This window comes from Myotis yumanensis, unplaced genomic scaffold (genome assembly GCF_028538775.1).
Source record: "Myotis yumanensis isolate MYYU_CA2020_CCGP unplaced genomic scaffold, mMyoYum1.0.hap1 SCAF_11, whole genome shotgun sequence".
Taxonomy (NCBI): domain Eukaryota; kingdom Metazoa; phylum Chordata; class Mammalia; order Chiroptera; family Vespertilionidae; genus Myotis; species Myotis yumanensis.
Window position 1 is genome coordinate 65,858,530 of NW_027223762.1, and position 23,848 is coordinate 65,882,377.

At 48.4% G+C, this 23,848-nt stretch overlaps 1 protein-coding gene across 2 annotated transcripts in view; it reads left to right on the top strand.

The window, feature by feature from the left end:
* The window catches only part of RFX8 (regulatory factor X8), a 65,649-nt gene that overhangs the window by 36,097 nt on the left and 5,704 nt on the right, over positions 1-23,848 (top strand). The window contains exons 2-9 of one of the 2 annotated variants that reach the window (XM_070428538.1): positions 5,097-5,210; positions 5,750-5,803; positions 8,907-9,020; positions 9,888-10,038; positions 12,156-12,214; positions 15,227-15,365; positions 17,897-17,991; positions 20,987-21,101. In XM_070428538.1, the coding sequence (XP_070284639.1) occupies positions 5,097-5,210; positions 5,750-5,803; positions 8,907-9,020; positions 9,888-10,038; positions 12,156-12,214; positions 15,227-15,365; positions 17,897-17,991; positions 20,987-21,101 (841 nt within the window). Of the gene's footprint in view, positions 1-5,096; positions 5,211-5,749; positions 5,804-8,906; positions 9,021-9,887; positions 10,039-12,155; positions 12,215-15,226; positions 15,366-17,896; positions 17,992-20,986; positions 21,102-23,848 lie in introns of those variants that run through there. The other variant, XM_070428539.1, reaches the window with a different exon arrangement.

Genomic DNA, 23,848 nt, shown 5'->3' on the forward strand with positions numbered 1-23,848 from the left:
TACTAATTATGGCAGCATTATCCAACAAGACGGAACAGTGAGTGCTGAATAAAATAGATTTACTATAATAGACCCAGAAATATTCAGTAATTTCTTAATTAGATACATATATTTTCCTGTGTGTAATGTTCTTATGTGTAGTCTTAACCACTCATCAATTCAACAGGATTGTTGAGTGTCCACTGTGTGGCACACATTATGTGGGGACAGATGAAGTCCTGTCTTCAAGACCATACTATGTGGCTGCCCATCTGCTGTTTAATATGTTTCTTTCACTGTAATTAAAAAGGTTGTATATTTTGTGAATGATAAATCTGTGTTGAAGTGTTTCTATATTACAATGATAGCCCTTTAAATTGGGACACCAGACCTATTAATAGCTATGACATCGCGAGTTGAATTTTACTTTAGTTGTCCAAAACAACATGATAGCTCTTTGATGCTATCTTGTTGACAATTGTCATTGAATGGACAACCTTTTGAAAACATGTTCTGTGACTAGCACTCTTGAAGGCTGATTGAGATATTAAAGAAAACAAAAAATACAAATAAAAAAGCTATACCCTCTATATTTGAATAGAATACAGTTTTGGATACTTCTGGTCAAGATGGCAGCATAGGTAAATGTGGTACTCAAATTCTCCCACAACCACATCAAAATTACAACTAATTTATGAAACAAACACCATTCAGAACCACCTGAAATCTAGCTGAATGGAAGTTCTACAACTTGGGATTTAAAGAAGAAGCCACGCTGAGACTGCATTGACTTTTACATGGAAGCTCCTCTGCTGTAGTCTCAGCCAGTCCTCACAGCTGATTGTCCTGAGAGTCAGTCTCTTTCAGTGACGCCAACAGCAATCAACTACAACAAGACAGTGCACACAGTCCACACAGGAGCACACCTGGAATGCCAGGCTCCCGTGACTGGGGAAGCTTTACCACTGGGTCCTACAGGACACCTGTTACACAAGGAGACTCTTCCAAGTCAGGGAGATGTAGCAGCTTTACCTAATACATAGAAATAAACACAGGGAAGCAGCCAAAGTGCAGAGACAAAGAAACTAGTTCCAAAGGAAAGAACAGGAGAAATCTTCAGAGAAAGAACTAAATGAAATAGAGGCAAGCAAACTACAAGATAGAGTTCACAAGAATAGTTATAAGGATGTTCAAAGAACTTAGTGAGAACTTCAACAGCATGAAAGAGAACATAAAACCATAAAAAAGAACCAATCAGAAATGAAAGATACACTAATGGAAATGAAGAATAATTTACAGGGAATCAAGAGTAGAGTAGATGATGCTGAAAATCAAATCAGTGATTTGGAATATAAAAAAACAAACAAACAGAGAAGAACCAAGATGGCAGCATAGGTAAACACCTGTACTCACTGCCTCCCACAAGCAAATCAAAATTACAACTATAATACAGAACAGCCATCATTAAGAACTGCCTGAAACCTGGCTGAATGGAATTCCTACCACTAGAGAAGTAAAGAAGGAAGCACATTGAGACTGGTAGAAGGGGAGGAGGCACTGAACAGGCTGGTCTAGCACCCATGTGCATTGTTTTTTTGTGGGGTTTTTTTATGTCAAGAAGGATGTCTTCAAGGCCTCCCATGAGAAGCTGGGAGTCCCAGCCTCACACCAGACCCCCAGCCTAGGGTTCCAGAGCTTGGAAGAGAAGTCCCCACAACTTTGGGCTGTAAAAACTAGCAAGGATTGTGGCTGAGTGGTGCAGAGACTGCTGGAGTCCCAGATGTTCCTCTTAAAGGGCCCACACATGAACTCATGCAGTCTTGCTTCCTCTGAGCTCCAGTGCTGGGCAGTGGCTTTGAGGTAATCCATGGACATTTGAGGAGGAGCTGTACTCCCTGGAATTGGGGTGGAAATTCAGGGGCAGCTTTGTCCCTCACAGGGGTGCTCTGGGGGCCATTGTTCCTGTACTAGGACCTCCTCCACTGTAGAGATGACTGGCATCCATATCTGAGTTTCCATCAGAGTGACCCACACTGTTCACTCCACCCTGGTGATTTCCTGAGATCTTTCGCCATCCAATTTTCAGCCCCACCCAAGCTGTTGGCAGCTGCTTTTAAATATGAATGGCATGTCCTGGCTCAGGCTTCAAAGTTTTCTAAAATCTCTCAAACAAGCTGCAGCTGGTGACAGCATGCCCCAAACCTATCAATAAAAGGCCCAAGATCCAGCACTAGCACCAGCCTGCCTTGCTTCACAGCTGGGCCTCACCTTGGCACTTCCTAGCCCAATAGAAGTATCAACTATTTACAGATCTCTGTGTAGCCCCTGCAAGGTGGCCCCAGTTAGTGGCTGACTTTGTACCTCCTGGGAGGCCCTAGAGCCAGTGCACCAGTGAACAACTTCAGACCATATCAGATTACAACTCTATGCATCTACAAATGACACTCAAGGGGAAGACTCTGTGAGCACCAAAGCCCCACTGAAGCAAGTCCTCCTCCATAAGGGTGTCTCCTGCACAGCAGCTCTCCCACTGTAGTTGCAGCTGGTCCTCACAGCCAGTTGGCCTAGAGGTCAATTCCTCTCAGAGATGCCATTAGTAATCAAGGCTCAACAAAAGACTGCACACAGCCCACACAGATTTATAGTTGGAGAGCTAAGATAGACATGAAACAACTGTGTTCAATAGGCAGTGGAAGCCATCAGTGGGGTGGGAACTCCAAAATGGGAGGGAGGAAAAAAGGTTGTGGTGGGCTTTCCCAGAAAAGATAGCCTGTGTTCATTTCCTATTGTTGCTGTAATAAATTAGCACAAATTTGGTGGCTTAAAATAATACAAATTTATTATCTTGTAGTTCTATAGGTCACAAGTCCAACACAGTTTCTCCTCTTGTTTAAACTAAGATCAAAGGGTTCACAGGGCTATGTTCATTCTGAGGGACTTAGGAGAGAACCCATTCTTTGACTTTTCCAGCTTCTAGAAGTTGTCCTGTTCCTTGTCTTGTGGCTCTTCCTAAGTCTTGAAAGCCAGCAAAGGCAGGCTGAGTCCTCCATGCTGCCATCTCTACGATTTTCTGCATCTGGGAAAGGTTCTTTTCTTTTAAGGACTCTTTTGATTACATTAAGGGTCATCTGGATGATCCAAGATAATCTCCTCATCTCAAGGTCCTTAGCCTTAATCACACCTGCAAAGTCCCTTTGCCAGGTTGGGTTCCAGGGATTAGGATATAGACATCTTTTGGGGCTTTTACTCTGCTTGCCACACTGCCCTTGAGCTGGTTCTGGAAGGGTCACAAGGGTCCTTCTTTAGGAGACACTTTTCTTGAGGGTATAACTTGCATATGTGCTGAGATGTATGTGGGCAGTGAGGAGCCAGAAGTGAGAATGTTGGGGAGCAGGAGACTCTGCGTGAGGTCCAGATGGTGGGCAGCTTGTCAATGCCAGGCTGAGGAATTTGGATTTCACCCAAGAGACTGTCGGAAACCAGTGAGACATCTTCAGAAGGAGAGTGACAGGATGCATTTACTTTGGGAGTGATAATTCTGGAAGTAGTATCTTCAAGGATGCCAGAAGAACAAAGACATTGAGGAGAATTGATGGAGTAGCTCAGGGGAGGCAGATGGTGCCTAGAGGGATGGGCCATGACAGGAAGGAAGGCTCCCCCATTGTATCTCTAGGGGTTGCCACATGGTATGTGTGCACTGAAGGTTGGTGGAATAAGTGAATGACTAATTCTAATAATATTTCTTGGATCTGTTGAAAATCCCAAATTGCATTTAATATACCTATGAAATCTATATAAAATTTCTCACTTTTTTCTTTGTTTTTATGCTGAATGACCACCCGAATGAGAATCCCTCTGGTTCTTTCCTGAATGCCTTCTTCAGCACAACTCAAACTTGAGTTCTGTACTATATCTTTTTAGATTTCTGATTGTTTATATTGTGAAGAATAGCTTTCAGTTCATGATTTAAACATTTTTTTTACTGCAATATCAGTTCTTTTCACAGGAAAAGGCCTGAGGGAATTGACTTCAGAAACACATAAATTTACTTTTATTATTTTATTTTGTAATAGCTTACTCTCATATTCTCCTTGTTAATAATTTCTTATATTACTACAATACTGTATTTTCAGATAACTTCTTTTTTTAATTTCTTTTTTTAAAATATATTTTATTGATTTATTACAGAGAGGAAGGGAGAGAGATAGAGAGTTAGAAACATCGATGAGAGAGAAACATCGATCAGCTGCCTCCTGCACATCTCCCACTGGGGATGTGCTCACAACCCAGGTACATGCCCTTGACCGGAATTGAACCCGGGACCCTTCAGTCCGCAGGCCGACGCTCTATCCACTGAGCCAAACCGGTTTCAGCCAGATAACTTCTTCTGACCAGGTGAAAGTATGATGCATTTGCCATGTTCCAATGTAGAGATTTATGCAGAGTTGGAAAAAGAATAGTCTGCCTAGAGCTGATACTCTCAACTTGAGTGTATATTTGGCTCACTGGGAATCTAGTTACAATGACAGATTTCTGTCCTCACCCCTAGGGATTGTAATATAGATGGTTTCAGGACCACACTCAAGAAATATTGGCTTTGATCATTAATGGTTACCTTTCTTTTCTCCTTGATAGAAAGTTTACCTTTCTGTAAATTGCTCTTCTAAAGAAAAGTCCACACCCTTCCTTTTTCTTGTTATTTAGGGCCCAAGATTTCTGCTACAACTAGCCATTTTTATAATACATATATGGTGACTCAAGGAGGGACAATTAGGTGGACAAGGATTGTAAAAATGTATTTGTGGCATTAATTAATGTATAGATAATATTTTTATTGTACATTACTATATAGCACTTGTAATATATGTCTACATGAGCGATACATTTGGGTAATATATTAAGTTCTAACTCTTTCTTGATGACCATAATTCATAGAATTATAAAGGAAGGTTAGTATCTTTTGAAATGAAATGAGGGGTAAAGTTGCTGGGGTCAGTAATGTGTGCAGAGGTATGGATAAAAGATTATATAGAAGCGATGTGATTATTATATGGCTTATATGTGAGAAAATGCATTTTATTTTAAAGAAATAATACAGTGTGTAAATGGTATGCTAGTGTGAAAATCATTCACTAATAATAGACCAAATTGGATCACCTTTGTTTGAATTCAGGAGATGTCCATTCTGGGAGCAAAAACTGGCAAGGAAGTACTCCTACAAAATGCACGCCGTGGGGAGACTAACTTTTTACACCTTTGATACCTCAGACAGTGCATGTCTTCTTTTTTGCCTGTTAATTTTGTTGTACCAGGTAGAGTAATATTTGCCTTCTCCCAGACCCATAAGGACCAACATTTCCTCCTGTACTTGGTGGTGGTCAGGAGAGTTAGGTCTTCCTCTCTTGTCCTATAAAAAGGCTGCCCCTGGGACCACTCTGTCATCTTCTAGAGTGAGGGCCTTCCATGACTAAAAAGGGAAACAGATATGTGGATTTCTAGAACCTGGGACTAGGGAAAATGGAGGAGGAAAATGGAGGTTTAGGGAGAAAGATGTCAATGGTTGGTGACCTTTATAAAGGTTGGAACAGACATCAAAATTGAAGCCACATCAATTGTAGGCCAATAAAGTATGCATTACTCCACAGGAGGGAGACTCAGCTCTGTCAGGTCAGAAGTGCGACTGCCTCCAAGGACCTCAGAAAGGCCTCTGAGGAGAAGTTAATTCTTAAAGTAGCCTGCAGAATGAAATAATTTCCCATCTCCTTCCTAGATGGCCTTTCTTGCTGATGAATACTGCAACTATTGTCAAGACATTCTACAAAGTGTGAGGAACCAAGAACTTGAGCGGGTAGGATTTTATCTATAAAACACAAGAATTTATGACTCACTGTTCTACATTTTACTTGAAAAGACCCCTCAAGGGAAGTCTAATGCACTAAAGGGTGTATAATTCAGCTATTTTATAATGAGTGAGTTATTGAGGGTGATATTTTTATTGTTTAATAATTTGAGACTTTTCCAAGGTGCTAATATAACTATCTTTATTCTTTATATATAATTCATAGCCTGGCCAGGTAGTTCAGCTGGTTAAAGTGCCATTCTGATACACCAAGGTTGTGGGTTCAATCCTTGGTCAGTGGCACATACAAGAAGCAACCAATCAATGCATGGATAAGTAGAACAGCAAATCAATGTTTCTCTCACTCCCTCCCACCCTCCCTTCCTCTCACTCTAAAATAAATTTAAAAAAATAAAAATAAATAAATAAATAAATATACTTCAGCTATGTTTAGACTCTAATTTCAGCTAATTTTGAATAGGGTGTTGATAATATTATTCACCTTGAATTTTTAATAATGTTAAAGAATCATTTTATTGATACACTAGAGGCCCAGTGTATGAAATTCATGCGGGGGGGGGGGGGAGAGGGGGGAGTCCCCTCAGCCCAGCCTGCACCCTCTCCAATCCGGGACCCCTCGAGGGATGTCCGACTGTCGCTTTAGGCCTGATCCCGGGGATCGGGCCTAAACCAGCAGTCAGACATCCCTCTCACAATCCGGGACCGCTGGCTCCTAACTGCTCACCTGCCTGCCAGCCTGATCTCCCCTAACTGGCCCCCCTGCTGGCCTGGTCATCCCCAACTGCCCCCCCACCAGCCTGGTTGCCCCCAACTGCCCCCCCTGCCAACCTGGCCACCCCACACAGCCTGCTGTTCAGTCATTTGGTCATCCCTCACTAATCCCCCTGCTGGCCTGGTTGCCCCACACAGCCTGCTGTTTGGTCGTTACTGTTACTGTGACGGCATCCCAGAATATTTGCATATTCATCTATTATTAGTATAGATGCCAACTGAAAAAGAAGCAAGACTTTGAAGCAGGGTGATTTGACTTGGATATTGTAATGATTGGATTGTGGAATAAATCTTTTAACCATTCTGAGTTTTATCTTTTGCAATGGAAATCTAGGAAAACTAGTACACAGTTAAATAAAAGCTTTTCTGTTGCTTTAGTGTTCTAAGTACTTCAACTTTGGGTGATAATATTCATTCAGCATAAGTACATTTAGTACTTAGTGTAAAGCATGATAGTAAGATAGAGACCATGATGTCTTCAGAATGGACCCTATTTTATTAATGTAATGTTTATTAATAGATATCCACATTAGATATCTATTTCTCCTTTTCTTTATTCACTCATTAATATTAACTTAATTCTTACCTTGTAACCAGTACCATTTCTGGAACTAGGAAGGTATTCTCCATAAGGTTTGATAGGCTGATAGTCTGGTACTAAAAGGAGCGATATAAGCCAATAATATGATACAATATGGCAAGTCCGAGAATAACAGTATGATTAGACTGTTCCGGGTGCCCAGAGGAAGAGTTAGCAGAGATAAGTAGATAGTGCTCCCAAGAGGAGGCCATGTAGCTGGACTCTAGTGGAAAAGCTGAGGTTCAACAGACAAAATGGAGGAGGAAAGGTATTCCAGGTAGAACAGTGGGTGCAGACAAAGGCAGCAGGATGTTCACAGGCATGTGACAAAAGGTCGCTCTGACTAGATTTCATTGTCATTAAAGGAGAGAAGCAGAGGGGAGGTGGTGTGAGAGAGGGCTGGAGTGAGAGAGGGCCTTGCATGCCCTGTGATGAATTCTGACTCATGGAGAAGACTGTGGGAAGTGACACAGACTGCCATAGTGGAGCAGAGTGGGTGGTAAGGAGGTTTTGTTGTAGGCAGGTAGGAAGTGAGGAGGGTCATCAAATCTGGAGCAGTGACAATGACATCAGAGAGAAATGTTTCTGAAGCTGGTGCAGCGGTGTTTGATGACTTTGGACATGGGTGGTAAGAGAATTAGCAGAGATGAGCCCGTGGCTGCTGTCTCATTCAAACTCACTAACTCCGAAAGGTCCTGCTTCAAACTTACCCACCTGAGAAGAAAAGGATTAATATATCCCGCTCATCCCATTACTGTATTTTTTGTTGACTGTCTGAGAGTCTCTATGGAGATGTCTTCTCTAGAATTCATGCACCTGACAGCAGGGGTTCATCATCTGGCAGCTTAGAAGTTGGCCCTAACTTCCTTGACTGAGATCACTGGTAGGTCTGTGTTAGGGCTGGGATGCCCTAGAACACTTAAGCCTGCAGAAATCACTAGTAGTCAAGAGTATTAACTGGCAACTCAGATTGACCAATCATGGGATCTGAAAAGTCAACATGGGGGAAACTAAAGAAAAGGAAGGAAGCTGCCGTTGTCTTCCTTAAGAAGGCTCCTGTGTAGAAAGACTCCAGGCCTCTTTTGCTTGGACAATCCTTAGATGGCTTGTACCTCGGTGTCAAGGAGGAAGCCTCTCTGGTTACATACTATCACCCTCTTTCAGAGCTGAGCCACATTGAGGGTCAATCATCAATGAACATTCATTCTAAACCAGTGATGACGAACCTATGACACGCGTGTCAGAGGTGACACGCGAACTCATTTTTTTGGTTGATTTTTCTTTGTTAAATGGCATTTAAATATATAAAATAAATATCAAAAATATAAGTCTTTGTTTTACTATGGTTGCAAATATCAAAAAATTTCTATATGTGACACGGCACCAGAGTTAAGTTAGGGTTTTTCAAAATGCTGACACGCCGAACTCAAAAGGTTCGCCATCACTGTTCTAAACTCTGGTTTTTGCCCTCTGGCCATTTCCTCATCCTATGATAACCAACAGGGGCCCCCTGGTGGTTAAAACAGCTTTCCTTCCAGAAAACTGCCATGAAAATATGTTCCACGTTATTCCATCCAACGAGAAAAGCTGCCAAGTTAAGCTTTACATTAATTGGAATGAAATTCATCCCATTACCACTTGGGGCTGGTTAAGTATATGTGGGGGTTAGTCTCGCCAGGCACAGATTGTGGAGATCCGTTCCATTCCTCACTCCAGGTGGAGGACTTGCTCGCTTCCTTCTGGAAAGCTCTGCCACACGATACAGTCATGCTCATGGCATTGCCTGAAGTGTGCCAGCTCTTTAAATGCTACGACGTACAGATGTACAAGGTAGGAAGACGCGTGGCTGGTGGCTGTGCAGAGCCTGGGGTAGAGCCTCCTCTCTGCAGGTCCCTGGCTGCAGGCCTCTGAGGAGCCAACAGTGGGGCGGATGGATCACAAGCTGTAATCTTCCCCTAAAACTCAGCCTTTCTTTTGAAATCCGTGAGAGCCTGAGTTACCTCATGTAAAGAAAAAGCCAATGTACATGGTAACCTGTGGTTTCAGTGACCAGGGAACTCCAAACTGAGTCCAAGTTTTTTATCTAGACTGACTATTATAATTTCAGGGTAGTTATATTTTCACTACAGTTTCTGTGGTGAAAATATGTTGTTGTTTTTAAGCTGGTCATGAACGTTTTTCTTTTTTAATCTTCACCTGAGGATATGTTTTTACTAATTTTTAGAGAGAGAGAGAGAGAGAGACAAACATCAATGTGAGAGGGGATCATTGACCGGTTGCCTCCCATATACGCCCCAGCTGGGGATCGAACCCACAACCTTTTGGTGTATGGGACCATGCTCCAGCCAACTGAACCACCTGGCTAGAGCTACTTTTTATTTTTTTATTTTCTGGGAGACAATTTTGTGCTTCTAAGTTTTTTACACAAAGGATGAAAACCAGCACCTGGGTTCAGCCATGAAAATATTTTGTTCTGACCTGCCTAGTATGGCCTGTGTGGTGCTTCTTAAAACCGTGGATCAGTTATCAGTATTTTAAGCTCTTTGAAAAAATTCAAATTCTGCTCCTGCACAGTGAGCTGCGGCAAGGGCTCAGGAGGGGTCTTCTCTCTGAGTGTGTGGCATAGTTCACCTTAGGCCGCTTGTAACTAGAGGACACCCGCGCTGGCCGGCACGCGGTCTCACTCTTGTGTTGCAGGGAATTGAGGATGTCCTCCTTGACGATTTTCTGGAAGACGTTTCTATTCAGTACCTGAAGTCTGTCCGGTTATTTAGTAAGAAATTTAAGCTGTGGCTACTTAATGCTTTGGAAGGTTTTCCAGCCCTCTTACAGATCTCCAAACTCAAAGGTAGGTTTCAGTGGGAAAATAAATTCTGTGAGAGTAGATTCAGAATCTGACTTTCAGACGGGCAGGACTCTCAGCTGTGTAATGCCTCCCCCCCCGCCCCTCCCTCACCCCCCCCCCCCGCCCCCCAACACGGTCACGCAGGCATACAACCCTGTTCAGACCTCCCGCTTGCATTTTAGTGCCAGTGGTGTATTCCTGTGCTGATCCACCACACCCTTTACCAGTTCCCCTAATGAATAATAACATGGAGTTTGGACAGGTCAAGGGGCTAGAAGTGTAGAAAAGCTGCCTGTCAAAAGGTAGGGAGAACCTGCTGCTGGCTCCAGACAGCGCTGCTCACCTTTCTTGAGCCTGCACCTTGGGGCAGCCTGTGGTCCTCACTGCTTGTCCCTTGAGCAGGGCTGGCCAGGGCTCAGGCACCGACATCCTTCCACCTCTTTGTGCGCTCTGGCCTCTTAGAGGGGCTCCAAAGAGCACAGATTCTCCTTAGAACACCCCCATCTCCCTAAGCTTCTCACCCTGTGGGCCACCAAGGTGTTCACAGCTTTGTACTCTCTTCTCACTGCTGACTTTCTAGAATACTTTTTCTTTCTGTCTGGCTGCCAGGTTATGGTCTCTGACACACCTTTCACCAGGCTGCCTGTCTGTTCAAGGCCAGCCACGGCTTCCTTTAAACACTAGCACACGCCTGCTCTGTGGGTGCCATGTTTCTGGTCCTGGAAACAGCCATGTCCCCCTCCTGCCTTGTGAAGCGTTTCCATCGTTGCCTAGTGCTCTCTCCATCCGCGCGTCCCCACCCAGTCCTGTTTCTCTTGGGCCCTCTCAGGCCACTCGCATCACCAAACCCTCCCGGCATCTCACTCTCTTTTTTAACTTTGCACATTGTTTGCTGGCTCGTCAGAGGGCCCACAGAATAGGACGGTGTCTAACTTTTACCCACCACCCCTGCAGCTGGCTGTGTTCATATTCATATTGGCAATCTTAATCCCAGTTTGACCCACTTGGAAGCTTTCATCTGGCCAAGCTGGTGTCAGCCAAAAAGGCAGCAGGGTGGACACTGCAGAGACAAAGTGCAGTCTGGCTGTGAAAGGTGCAAAGAAGCGTTTCCCAGGGGTCACCTTACCACCTGCCTGACTCCCCTCGCGGTCTCTCTGTCCCTCTCTAGCCTACTCAGAGCTTCCGAGTGACTTCTCCATCCTGCCTCCAACCTCAGTCACCTCCCCTCTAGACCCAATGATTGTTTCAAAACAGTGATTTGATCAATTAAATGCCTTTCATAGGCCCCGCCCCCTCAAGGGTCCACTCTTCTTCACTCACTGTGCAGTCATTCACTGCTTGGACTCTGGTTCCCATTCCCCAAGGAACCCCGACTGGTGCTCCCCAGACACACAAGACTGGGTATCCCCGGAAGGCCTTTCCTGCCACTCTTCCGGCCGAGACTGCCTCTCCACCCCCATCCCCGGGTAACTCCGAACTTACATGTTCAAGCCCTGCTTGAATGTCACCTTCTAGGTGAATTAGTCTCTGAGACCATCTTCAGACAAGGCCCATCCCTCCCCTGAGCCCCTCGCTGGCTTCCTCTCTGGCCACAGAGTGCCAGGGAGCAAGCCATGGCATACCTGGTGACCCGTTCTCAGAGGCGGAGCCCCTTGAAGGTGGAAGCTGCCCTCCTTTCATCCAACAATTCAGCTAAGAGCCGGTGAACATCTCCGGGGCAAAAACGGAATACATTCAAGAGGGAGCATGCTCCTCTCTGTGTGTTCTCTCTTTTTTATCCTTTCCTTTCCTTGGTCATTTTCTGAGGCGGGCACTGTAGAAATGAGAACGTCTGGGGACTCGGGGTTTCCAGGCAAAAATCCTGAACTCCTTTACTCAGGCACGACAGAGACTGGAATTCCATGATTTTTCTGGGCTGGACGGGGAGTGTTTTGGTCAAGTCGCCCCTGCCAAGACCTCCCAGCCATTTGGGAAAGAGCCCACGCACAGTGGGAAGACCAGGCTGTGCGGAGGCCTCCTGGGTGGGAGGCAGTCTCGGCACAGGCGTGCACTCCCCGCTATCCTATGGAAGGGCATGGCGCTATAGCATCAGTAATGGTCGCGTGTATTGTTCTTAACAGAAGTTACTGTGTTTGTCAAAAGACTAAGAAGAAAGACATACCTTTCCAACATGGCGAAGGTAGGTTCTGCCAACCAGACAGGAGGGAACAGAGCAGTTTTCTGAAGTGAAAGCCGCAAGTCTGTCCTCAGAGCAAGGGGGGTGCTCCCTCCACCCAGAGGGCAGACAGGAGGACCTTCTGGCCACTGACTGGCAGGCCTGCCGGCCACAGAAGCCCGCCCTCGCCTCCCCTCCTCAGAAGGGCCCCAGTCGCCAGCTCTCTCCTTGGGCAGAAGCAGGGTGCGCAGGCCACCATTCTAAAGTGTCAAAGGGAGACCCCGGGAGGGTCAGCCAGGCAACGGGATGGGGGTGATGAGCCCTGCAGCAGAGGAGGGTCAGCCAGGCAGCGGGATGGGGTGATGGGCCCTGCAGCAGAGGAGGGTCAGCCAGGCAGCAGGATGGGGTGATGGGCCCTGCAGCAGAGGAGGATCAGCCAGGCAGCGGATGGGGTGATGGCCCTGCAGCAGAGGAGGGTCAGCCAGGCAGCGGATGGGGTGATGGCCCTGCAGCAGAGGAGGGTCAGCCAGGCAGCGGATGGGGTGATGGCCCTGCAGCAGAGGAGGGTCAGCCAGGCAGCGGATGGGGTGATGGCCCTGCAGCAGAGGAGGGTCAGCCAGGCAGCGGATGGGGTGATGGGCCCTGCAGCAGAGGAGGGTCAGCCAGGCAGCGGATGGGGTGATGGCCCTGCAGCAGACCCTGGGACAGGTGACCGAGCCCTTCCTCCTACACGAGGCCCTGTGGGCATGGTGTGCCCTGGCTGCCAGGCGCCTGGACTCCAACCTTCTCTCCTTGGTTGATGATACCACTTGGTGGTAGAGGAAAGAGAGAGGAAGGCTATAGATACTGGAAGTGGCCACTCAAGAATCTGCTTGGAAATCCTGTGGTGCCATCAGGACAGAGTCAAGGATTGTCCCTTGGTTCCAATCAGTCTCAGCTCAGGGGTGCTCAGCTGGGCCTCTGGATTACTGTCTCCATTCCTGACTCGCTCAGCTGCTGATGGCTCTGCAGCAGCACCTTCATCTCAGCCCAGCTCCGGTGGCCAACTCGGGTCCATCTTTATACTGCCTGTCACTTGGGGAAATTTACTGCGTGCCCGCAAGTGCCCTTGCTTTTCTCCTCTGCAAAATGAGGAGACATTAGGGGTGTGAGGACAATCTACAGACCCTAAAATAGTGGGGACCTGGATTGTTCCCATTGGACAGCTGAGGAAACCAGCTCCCAGGGTCTCAATTCATTGCCCACGCCTCCCAAGGAGAGAGGGCAGAATCAGCTTTCCAAGCCCTGCAGCAACCCTTCAGAATCCTAGCACTTTACTCCAGACCCTCACTCCACCACTGTTTCCCCTGGAAAGTAGTTTAGGCTCCAGAGTGGAGTGCAGGGGTGGAGAGCAGGCAGTAGAGTGAAGGCAGAGGAGAGCAGGGAGTAGAGTGAAAGGAGAGGAAAGCAGAGAGGGGAGTGAAAGGAGAGGAAAGCAGGGAGGGGAGTGAAAGGAGAGGAAAGCAGGGAGGGGAGGGCAGCGAGGGGAGAGCAGGGAGAGGAGAGGAGAGCAGGAAGGGGAGAGCAGGGAGGGGAGAGCAGGGAGAGGAGAGGAGAGCAGGGAGGGGAGAGCAGAGAGGGGAGAGCAGGGAGGGGAGAGCAGAGAGAGGAAAGCAAGGAGGGGAGTGAAGGGAGAGGAGAGCAGGGAGAGGAGAGGAGAGCAGGGAGGGGAGAGCAAGGAGGGGAGAGCAGGGAGGGGAGAGCAGGGAGAGGAGAGGAGAGCAGGAAGGGGAGAGCAGGGAGGGGAGAGCAGGGAGAGGAGAGGAGAGCAGGGAGGGGAGAGCAGGGAGAGGAGAGGAGAGCAGGGAGGGGAGGGCAGGGAGGGGAGAGCAGGGAGAGGAGAGGAGAGCAGGAAGGGGAGAGCAGGGAGAGGAGAGGAGAGCAGGAAGGGGAGAGCAGGGAGAGGAGAGGAGAGCAGGAAGGGGAGAGCAGGGAGAGGAGAGGAGAGCAGGAAGGGGAGAGCAGGGAGAGGAGAGGAGAGCAGGGAGGGGAGAGCAGGGAGAGGAGAGGAGAGCAGGGAGGGGAGAGCAGAGAGGGGAGAGCAGGGAGGGGAGAGCAGGGAGGGGAGAGGAGAGCAGGAAGGGGAGAGCAGGGAGAGGAGAGGAGAGCAGGAAGGGGAGAGCAGGGAGAGGAGAGGAGAGCAGAGAGGGGAGAGCAGAGAGGGGAGAGCAGGGAGAGGAGAGCAAGGAGGGGAGTGAAGGGAGAGGAGAGCAGGGAGAGGAGAGGAGAGCAGGGAGGGGAGAGCAGAGAGGGGAGAGCAGGGAGGGGAGAGCAGGGAGGGGAGAGGAGAGCAGGAAGGGGAGAGCAGGGAGAGGAGAGGAGAGCAGGAAGGGGAGAGCAGGGAGAGGAGAGGAGAGCAGGGAGGGGAGAGCAGGGAGAGGAGAGGAGAGCAGGAAGGGGAGAGCAGGGAGAGGAGAGGAGAGCAGGAAGGGGAGAGCAGGGAGAGGAGAGGAGAGCAGGGAGGGGAGAGCAGGGAGAGGAGAGGAGAGCAGGAAGGGGAGAGCAGGGAGAGGAGAGGAGAGCAGGAAGGGGAGAGCAGGGAGAGGAGAGGAGAGCAGGGAGGGGAGAGCAGGGAGAGGAGAGGAGAGCAGGGAGGGGAGAGCAGAGAGGGGAGAGCAGAGAGGGGAGAGCAGGGAGAGGAGAGCAAGGAGGGGAGTGAAGGGAGAGGAGAGCAGGGAGAGGAGAGGAGAGCAGGGAGGGGAGAGCAGAGAGGGGAGAGCAGGGAGAGGAGAGGAGAGCAGGGAGGGGAAGAGCTTCCGGGTCCTCAGAGCCTTAATCAGTCTGCTATGAGGAGCAGCACTCTAAGTGCTTTTTTCAGAAAAGCAGCTCTAGGATGTGTGAATTGGAACACTTTCACTGTGACTCAGGATTCTATTTTAGTGGGAAACACCGAAATCCACTTTTTTCCTGCTCACTAACAATACCTCTTGCTAAACTGGATGGGGGATTAGGCCAAAACGACCACGTTCAATGACGCACGCTTCCCATTGTGCTCAGACGATGAGAATGGTATTGGAAAATCGCAGGAGAGTCAGCCTCCTGAGGTCAGACCTGCAGGGCATCGTGGAGGTTTCGCAGAGAGCCCTGACAAGGACGCGGAGCGGCACGGGTGACCTGGAGAGCATGGAGGTGAAATGTAAGCTTCCTTCTTCCTGTTCATTGCAACGTGTGGCATGTATTTGGGGCTGGCATAGCCTGCACCACTCTAGGGATTTCTTAGCAGAGGTAGAACACAGGTTACTCGTTGCTATTGTAATTTACCTCCCCTGCAGGGGCAAGGAATGCCCCAGAGAATGCTCTTCCCGGGGTCCCCCTGTCCATCCAGCAGTCAGTGCTGGCACATGTTTGTTGAGTGAATAAGTGAGCAGATGAGTGGTGCTGCTTGACAAGGATTGTTCCTGGAAATCAACCTGGAGCGTCACTTTGGGGGAAAAGGCGGCATCAGTCCGGTGCACGCACAGCGCCTCCCTCTCCTGTCTGAATGGGATTGCATCAGCTCTCTGCCCAGCCGGACCTGCTGGCACAACTGTTAGGATTACTTTTAACAATGCGAACCATTGTGCTTTTACTGTATTTCACTACTTTGCAGACCAGTGATATGAAGCATGTGGATATTCTTGCCCTTTATTATCTGATAATTGTCATTATTTTTCAACAACAACAAAAAGTATTTCTTCCACAAAGAGCTCTGCGAGCTGCTAACCGTGTTCTCCTGGGAGGAGCCTGGACCAAGAGAAGGTGCTCTCCCCACTCCCACACGGGAGAGCTGTTTCAGGAGGGAACTGCAGAACACTGGCGCCCCTCCCCCAGCCTCCAGGCCAATCTCTAGGCCTTTGTCTGAGGGTTGCTGCCAGGGGGCTGTGGGGACTAGCTCCCTTTTCTGCCCTTTGCAGATATGCCTGCCAGATGCCCCAGGAAGGTCTAGTAGCTTCTTCCCTGTGGGCGGAACCTCAACCCCTTACACCCAGCTCTGCCCAAACTGCCTCCCGGTGCCTGTGAGCTCCTTCAGGGGTCAGTGGTCCCTTATGCATCGTGTCCACCCAACACCTGGGAGCACTTCAGTATTTCATGAGCTGACGGACAGGGATTCCCAAGACATGCAAAGCACCACAGTTATCCTGTCCTCTTTCTTTGACCTTGAAACAGGGCTGACTTTGGTAGGATTGTACCGGTTAGTGAAATACTAGACTAGGTCCATTCTTGTTGGTAAGCGGCCCCTGCTCATGCACCCCAGCGTCCCCTCCCTTGATGATCTCCCCTGCTCTGTCACTATCCCAAATCCTAACTCCTCCCCTAGGTATTCCCCTATGGACCAAACCAGTAACTAAAAGGTGGACACCTGCCCTAGCCTGTTTTACTCAGTGGTTAGAGCATCAGCCTGTGGACTGAGGGGTCATGGGTTCCATTCTGGTCAAGGGCTCATGCCTCAGTTGTAGGTTTGATCCCTAGCCCTGGCTGGGGTGTGTGTGGGAGGTAACCAATAGATGTGTCTCTCTCACATTGATGTTTCTCTCTGTCTCTCCCTTTCCCATCCACTCTCTCTCTAAAAACAACAACAACAACAACAACAACAACAACAACAAAACCACACCTAAGCCAGCAAGTTTTAAAGCTATGGAGGGTAATGCTGATTAGTAGGAACTCAAAGGGTCCCCTCCTGGGCTACTGGCTCCCCGAGAAATCTCAGGGGGTTGCTCAAACCCTGTTCTTGCCCCTAGGAAGCCCCAGGAAGACACAAGGCCTCTCTCCTAGGTGCCTGGCGAGATGCCTGCAGCCTTCCCCAGGCTCCTGTGTGCCTGTTGGCATCCTTGGGTGTCCTTCCATGAGGACACAGAGCCAGCAGGGAGCCTGGCATGCTGGTAGCCCCTGGCAGGCAAATGCTCGAGGTCTGCCTGGAAGATCTGTCAGGTGAACCCTGACCAAGCCTCAGCCAGGGCCAGGGCAACCCAGTGGGTTTTCTAAACTCCGCTTGGTACCCAGCAGCACCCAGAAGGTGGGAGAGCCAAAGGCTGGCTCATTGCTCTCAGTGCTGCCCATGCAGGTGATGGACTCAAGTCCCCACGTCACACATGCTCAGGCTCCACCCCTCATGTCTGTACTGAGCCTGTAGCCCAGAAGGCCCTGGACATCCCTCAGTGAAAGGACATGAGTAGACTACTACTTTAATGAAAATGACACGGATAGGCGAGGTCATGTCTGCATCATGCAATGAGCTCATCTGGAGCCAGGTCTGTGGAATTAATTACAAGGTGTAATTATTATTTCGAAATATTTCTTTCCAATTCAACAAGTGGCAGCAGCTGTTCCTAAGAGGCAAGACCATATAACTCTGAACTGTATGACCACAGATGTGACAAATCTGGACTTAGAATGTATCCTTTGTGTTCAAATTGGGTGCGAAGCCGCAGGGGGTGCTTTTGAACTATTGTTCAGATGGTGTCCCTGGGTTACCTAGCCTACAAATACCTACAGCAAAATTCTGTTGCATTGCTAGAAACCTTTTTATTTTTTTAAAATTTTACAACAGTATGAACGGCCTTTATTGGTGGCAATGGGAAGTGGAAAAGGAGGGGATACAACAGCTCTGGCTCCTGGGGTGGCTTCACAGACTCCGTGGCTGCCCTTCGGAAGGCTGGCAATCTTTCTGTCTGTTTTGTGTCTTAACAGGTTTAAGCAGTTTAATTTCTTTGCTGGGAACATCGACAGACCTCCATGTATTCCTGAATTGTCTATCTTCAAATCTCCAAACATTTGTCTTCCAGGTACAAAACCATATTTTTTTAAAGGGAAGAGGTGGGTGTTGATCATTCTAGCTACATAATAGCACCAAGTGCCCATTACCTAGTGGAATGAAAAAGATGTTTCTCTGGCCTTAGTGTGTCAAGGCTGGTGTGGGTGCTGAGGAGGGAAAAGCAGTGTCTCACGCCTGTGGCAGCTGGGATTAGAAGCTGGTGTGTCAGGCAGGTGTGTGTGCAGGTGCACACACATGCTGGTCAGGTGTGTGCTGTATGTGTGCAATGGGCCTGTGTATGCAGGTGAGGTGAATGAGCGTGTGTGCTGTGACCATGGGTAAGTGTGAGTGCACCAAGCGAGAGCGTATAGGAGGAGTGGTTTTCTCTGTTTAGGGAGAACAGTACTTGTCTGTGTATTTTGCAGAAATATCCCAGTAAAGCATCAGGCTTGATTTTAAAGCTCAAAGAAGAATTGGTGTTGAATGTGGGTGAATTTGGCCTTTCTGGATGACCAAATTGGGAGTTACTTCAGCAGGGTTCTTGTTGGGCTCAATCATCAGCAATCACACTTCCCGAGCTGAAAGTGTGATCAGAGAAAGCACAGCACCCTTGGCCCAGTGGGAGCATAAGGGTGGGTGGGTGGGGACCTGGGGCTGTGCATTAGTTTGGAGACCAAAACAAGGTCGCCAGGGGGCCTCCCGCCTGAGGCATTGCCCTCTGCAGGCTGAGCAGTTATGGAAGGTCTTGATGAAGGAGGTGGGTTTAAATTGGGACAAGAAGGGTAGATGGGATGAAAATAACATAAAAAGACACCATTCCCGAGAGAAGGACATGGGACTGGGCACAGTGAGCATTGGGCGTGGAGGGCCTGTTTTGGGAAGAAGAGGACCCCCTGGAGCAGGCACGGGCGGCGTGGCCCTGGGACTGGGCTTTGGGAGCGCTCTCCTCTCAGCCTGGTTACATGTCTTTCTCTCCCTTTCCCTCCCCATCTGGCCTTGCCATATCCCTTTCTCCCAGTGGATGAGAAAGGGCAGAGGTGATAACAGGGATCATTCATAAAGACTGCAGGGGGCACTGGGGTTGGAAACCTCATTGAGAGGAACCAGAATGTTCTACAGGAAAGCTGGGCAGGTGTCTGTGTCCATGCTTTGCTTCTTGAAAACCGTCATGCAGATTCTGAATGGTACTCATGGTCCTTGGTGACCTCTGGCAGAGCTTCTTTGTAGCAGTGGTAACATGTCGAGTTTGCGTTGCTGCCGAGACGTTCACTCATTGGCTAGGTTGTCACTGATCAAACCTTCCATTCCTCTTGCTCAGCCTCTTTCACCGAGCTGAGCCCCTGAGCCCCTTAAGAGCACCCCTACCTCCAAGCAGCCCACGGGCTCGGGCTCCATCTAAACCATGTAACACCACGTGTCTCCCAAGTCTTCATCATGTATTCAGCCTCACAATGAGGCATGTTAGGAAGACGGTGTTTTGTACCTGCATGCTTTTGAAGAGCTTGTTCTTGTAAAACAGCTTGGCTGATAAAACAAAGCAAAACACTGCTGCCAGTAAAATACTCAAACGGCTGAAATGTAAATCTTTGGGCTTGTCAGGGGTGACTAATGGCTCCGGCCCTTCCCGTCTGGCAGCCTGCTAGAGGGGAGTTCAATGTGTCACGTGCTCCATCCTCCTGGGTCTCACATGGTTGGGCCCAAGAGAATTCCTAAATGTAGGACCCGGAGATGCCACACTGGTACGGGCAGAAGAGTGCTCAGTGCAGCATGTGCCAACCACCAGGGCTCCTTCTCACGGTGCTTTGTAAAGTGTCCTTGTGTTTGTGAACCCACGGTTCCTCCAGGAGCCCTGTGTCAGGTGATCAGGAACACCAGCCCAGGTTGTCAGTCACGTGGGGCAGATGCTGCTACTGAAGGAAGTCCACGTGCACCCAAAGCCCAGGACAGCCCTTCACTCAGTACATGGCGGGAGCTACAGTGGGGGCTGATGGGAAGATGAGAAAGGGGGTGTCCTCATGTCTAACCAGTCTCTCCATCTCTCCTTCAGAGACTTGGGTTGAGCCAGTGGGTGGCTCACATTCATATAATGAGACTTAGGGGGCTTCAGGGCCATTCATCCCAACATGTGCCTGTGAAATTAACGTGACTCCATTGCTTGTAATGCATTGAAAGTGTGGCCCAAGGCTACTCTCCATCTACATCAGCGGTTCTCAACCTGTGGGTCGCGACCCCTTTGGCGGTCGAACGACCCTTTCACAGGGGTTGCCTAAGACCATCCTGCATGTCAGATATTTACATTACGATTCATAACAGTAGCAACATTACAGTTATGAAGTAGCAACGAAAATAATTTTATGGTTGGGTCACAACATGAGGAACTGTATTTAAAGGGCCAGAAGGTTGAGAACCACTGATCTACATGAAGAGTCTTTGTCTGCATGCAGAAGCATGTCGCTGCTGCCCAGTTTAGTGCCACTCGAGCTGTCAGATGGCCTCGGCTCCACTAGATGCACAGGTGGGAACTTCCAGCCCTCAGATAATTCACACAGTGCAGTGGTTAGTTCTGTGCTTTCCAAAGTCAGCACCGCTACTGCTCACTGTTATGGGACTTTGCCCCTTTTTCACAACATCAGACTTGGCAAGGACAACATGTCCACCGACCCTCTAGATAGCAACTGCCAAGTGGATTGTGGTGAGGCTGTCCCTGAAGTATTTCTTTGACGTGATTCACAAGCGAACTCATTTTAAAACTTGTGTATAAGTTTTTAAGAAAGGAAAAGAGGCCAGTGTTCCACCTCCTTCCTTCTCTCCACAACATCAGGGGTTCTGCCCTGAAACCATTTCTGAGGAGTTGGATCAAAATAAGAAAAAGGCTGGTGGGTCACTGCTCCCTTCTCACCTTATTTCTTCCTCTTCTCATCGGACCACTTGAAATGTCAGTACCTGACAAATGTGTGCATTTGAAAACGTGTTCTCCTTCATTTTGTCGTAAAACCTGGAATTTTTTTCTTCCAAAAATGTAACAGCCAAGCAGAAGCAAAGAGGAGTTCATCAGATTGGCTGCCAGCTTCCAGCTGCGCTGGAATTTCGTTCTCACCACAGTGAGCAAAGCCATGACTCTTCGCCACAGGGACAGTTTTGGTGAGTCAGAGAATGCAAAACACTTCTACCGTTAAGAATGTCTCACATTGCCGGGTAGAATACAGCCATTTTGTTCTTATGTAAAATACAACACAGACACAGAAAACTGTACAAAACTATAACAGCTTTAAAAATAGCAACAGGAGAATAGTTCCCACCCAACAGTCTGGCCACACCTTGCTTCCCATTCCTCGTTGTTGGATGGATAGGAAGCACCCCCTTGCTTCTGAATAGTGTGCCCTGGGACATTTTGAGAAAAGCACCAAGGCAGGTAAGTGAAATGGAGAAAAAATTAGTGATCGGGGGCATCCATATTTAACTTTAAGGAATAAAAATTGGTAAGGTCACTGATGTTTGCAGTTGGTGGAAAGAGTGAAGTAGTAACCATTTTGCAAACTTTCTGGTCAAATAGATGATCGTTCTCTGTCAGAGCTCACATCTGTCACCTCCATGGCTCAGATGCAGAACAGCAGAGTTGTAGGAAGGGAACCTCACCACAGAGCCCTCCAGCCCCATGGAAAGTGTTAACGTAAAAACATGCAAAGCTGTACAGAATTTTTGTGAGTTTACTTGAGCCAAACTGTCAACAATTGCTGGGAAGCAGAACCTCAACAGATTGGATTGGGATAATGCTCAGGAGAATGGTGGTGGTTCACCTTGTTTTATACTTTACATCAAGGGAGGAGACGTAAGTGGGTTACATGAAATCCACAGGTGATAGATTAGGGAGGCGGGAGAAAGCAAAGCGGTGGGTGGGGTGGGGGGAGGGGCCTCTGGGATTGAATAAAAAGTAAAATGATAGACACATTACTTAAGTGGATACAGGATAGTTAACAGTCAACAATTAACATGATAACAATGAAGGAATTTATGGTCTCCCTCCTGGTGCCCAGGCTCATTTGGTTGGGGTTGGGGTTGCGGGGGGTGAAGGAGGGAAGTTACAAGTTACTCTGACATTTCATAGGTATGTTATCTTCGTTGCAAAAAGACAATAGGCTCAGTTAAGATAAAAATTAACCTTGTCAGGGAAAATACCGGCCTAAGACATGACTACCCACCTTTAATGTTTCTTTTCAGGCCATCCTTTGTGGTTACTGTAGGCCTCTCAGTTTGTAAGGCTGCCATGCAGGCCTCCCCTGAGCTTGTCAGGTAGCATGTGGCCTTTGGTCCACAAAAGGATCATTCATCTCAATAGATACTTACTGTGTCCCCCAAAAGTCCCAGGCAACTTGCTGGGCACTGGGCATAGAGCAGTGAAAGACAGGTGGTCTTTGCCCTGTGAGCTCGCACACTCATCAGGGGAGGAGCCCTGCTCCACAGGCCGCCGATGCCCTCACACTGGGCAGGTAAGTGAGAAGCCGGGAAGACAAGACCAGTGCTACTCTGGGTCAGTCTTGCAAACACTCTGGAGCTCTGTCCAGGGTGGTGGCTGTAAGCTGCCATGTAGGTGACCACCGTTCGCGTGAGGCCCTCCCTTTCAATGGTGCCCAACATGACTCTGCTTTATGCCAACGCTCCTCCGCACTAAAGTGACAGCGATTCCTATGCAGTCATGGGAAGAAACCCAGTCTGTGCTTGTTGCTTTGCCCCACCTACCTTCTCTGGACCTCTCCATGAAGTAAAGTATTAACACCAGCGGCTTTTCCTCATCACATGGACCGTGATTTCCAAGTAAACAGGTTAGTTGGGCTCATTCCAGACCAGGTCATGCCATCCCACCAAGCCAGTATCGTTCACCACAGGGCCATCCAGGAGTAATAAGCAGTAAAGCAGCGGTCGCCAACCTTTCAGACCTCACGGACCATCAGTGGCCCAAGGACCACCGGTTGGCGACCGCTGCAGTAAAGGGCTTTGAAATGGGCAAAAAGGCTTAGCGCCCCTTCTGAGTGTCCACCTTTCACTGTCTTAGCTATTTTCCAACTCTGTATCCTTATCAACTGATAACGTTAGAAATGCTCGTTAGGAATGAGACAAACACTCAAAACTGGATGGGCAAGGCAAATCTACTTCTGGAGAAGGGTGCAGCTGCCGCTGAAAATCATGGGCCACGCACAGCAAACCGGAAGTCCATTCGGGTTTTATTCCCTGACCTGGTCTGCCCTGCCCCTCACTCTGACTCTGACTCTGATTTGATTGGTCAGAGCTCAGAGCTCTGATTCACATTATTGTGTAATTGGCTAATTCAGAGGAAGGCGAAGGGGGAGGCGGGGCCTAGGATGGGGGCCCCCTGAAAGTCTGAAGGTCGTAATCAAAATGGCAGAAGCTAAGATGGCGGTGAGCTCCTTTCTTTGACAGAAAAGATTGCTGGTTCCCTCTCACAATTATAATGCAAATAGTAGTCTGCCCCGGAACTACAAGCTGGTGCCAGTGGCTGCCACTGATGGCCACCCCAGGGGCGGATCCCTTTGCGTGTCTCTGTAACTCTCTGCTGCCCACCTCTGCTTGGTACTTCAACTTCTCTTTTGAACCAGTTGCAACAACTTACCAGTTCCTTCATCCACTCATGAGTTACATAGAATCTTTGACACAAGTCCACTTGATATCTGTATAAGATTTGTGCTTTTACCTGAATTAAAAATTAACTTAAGAAATTTCAATCGGCCAGATCTCCCCTCTGCTTCTCAGCTGGACATTACTTATTCTTGTCTCCTGGGTGACCGAATGCCTTTGGGTTGAGAGCAGTCGGTGGAGTCGGCGCACCTGTCTCCTCGGCCAGTCCCTACAGGCCCTGGAGGGAGAATGTCTCT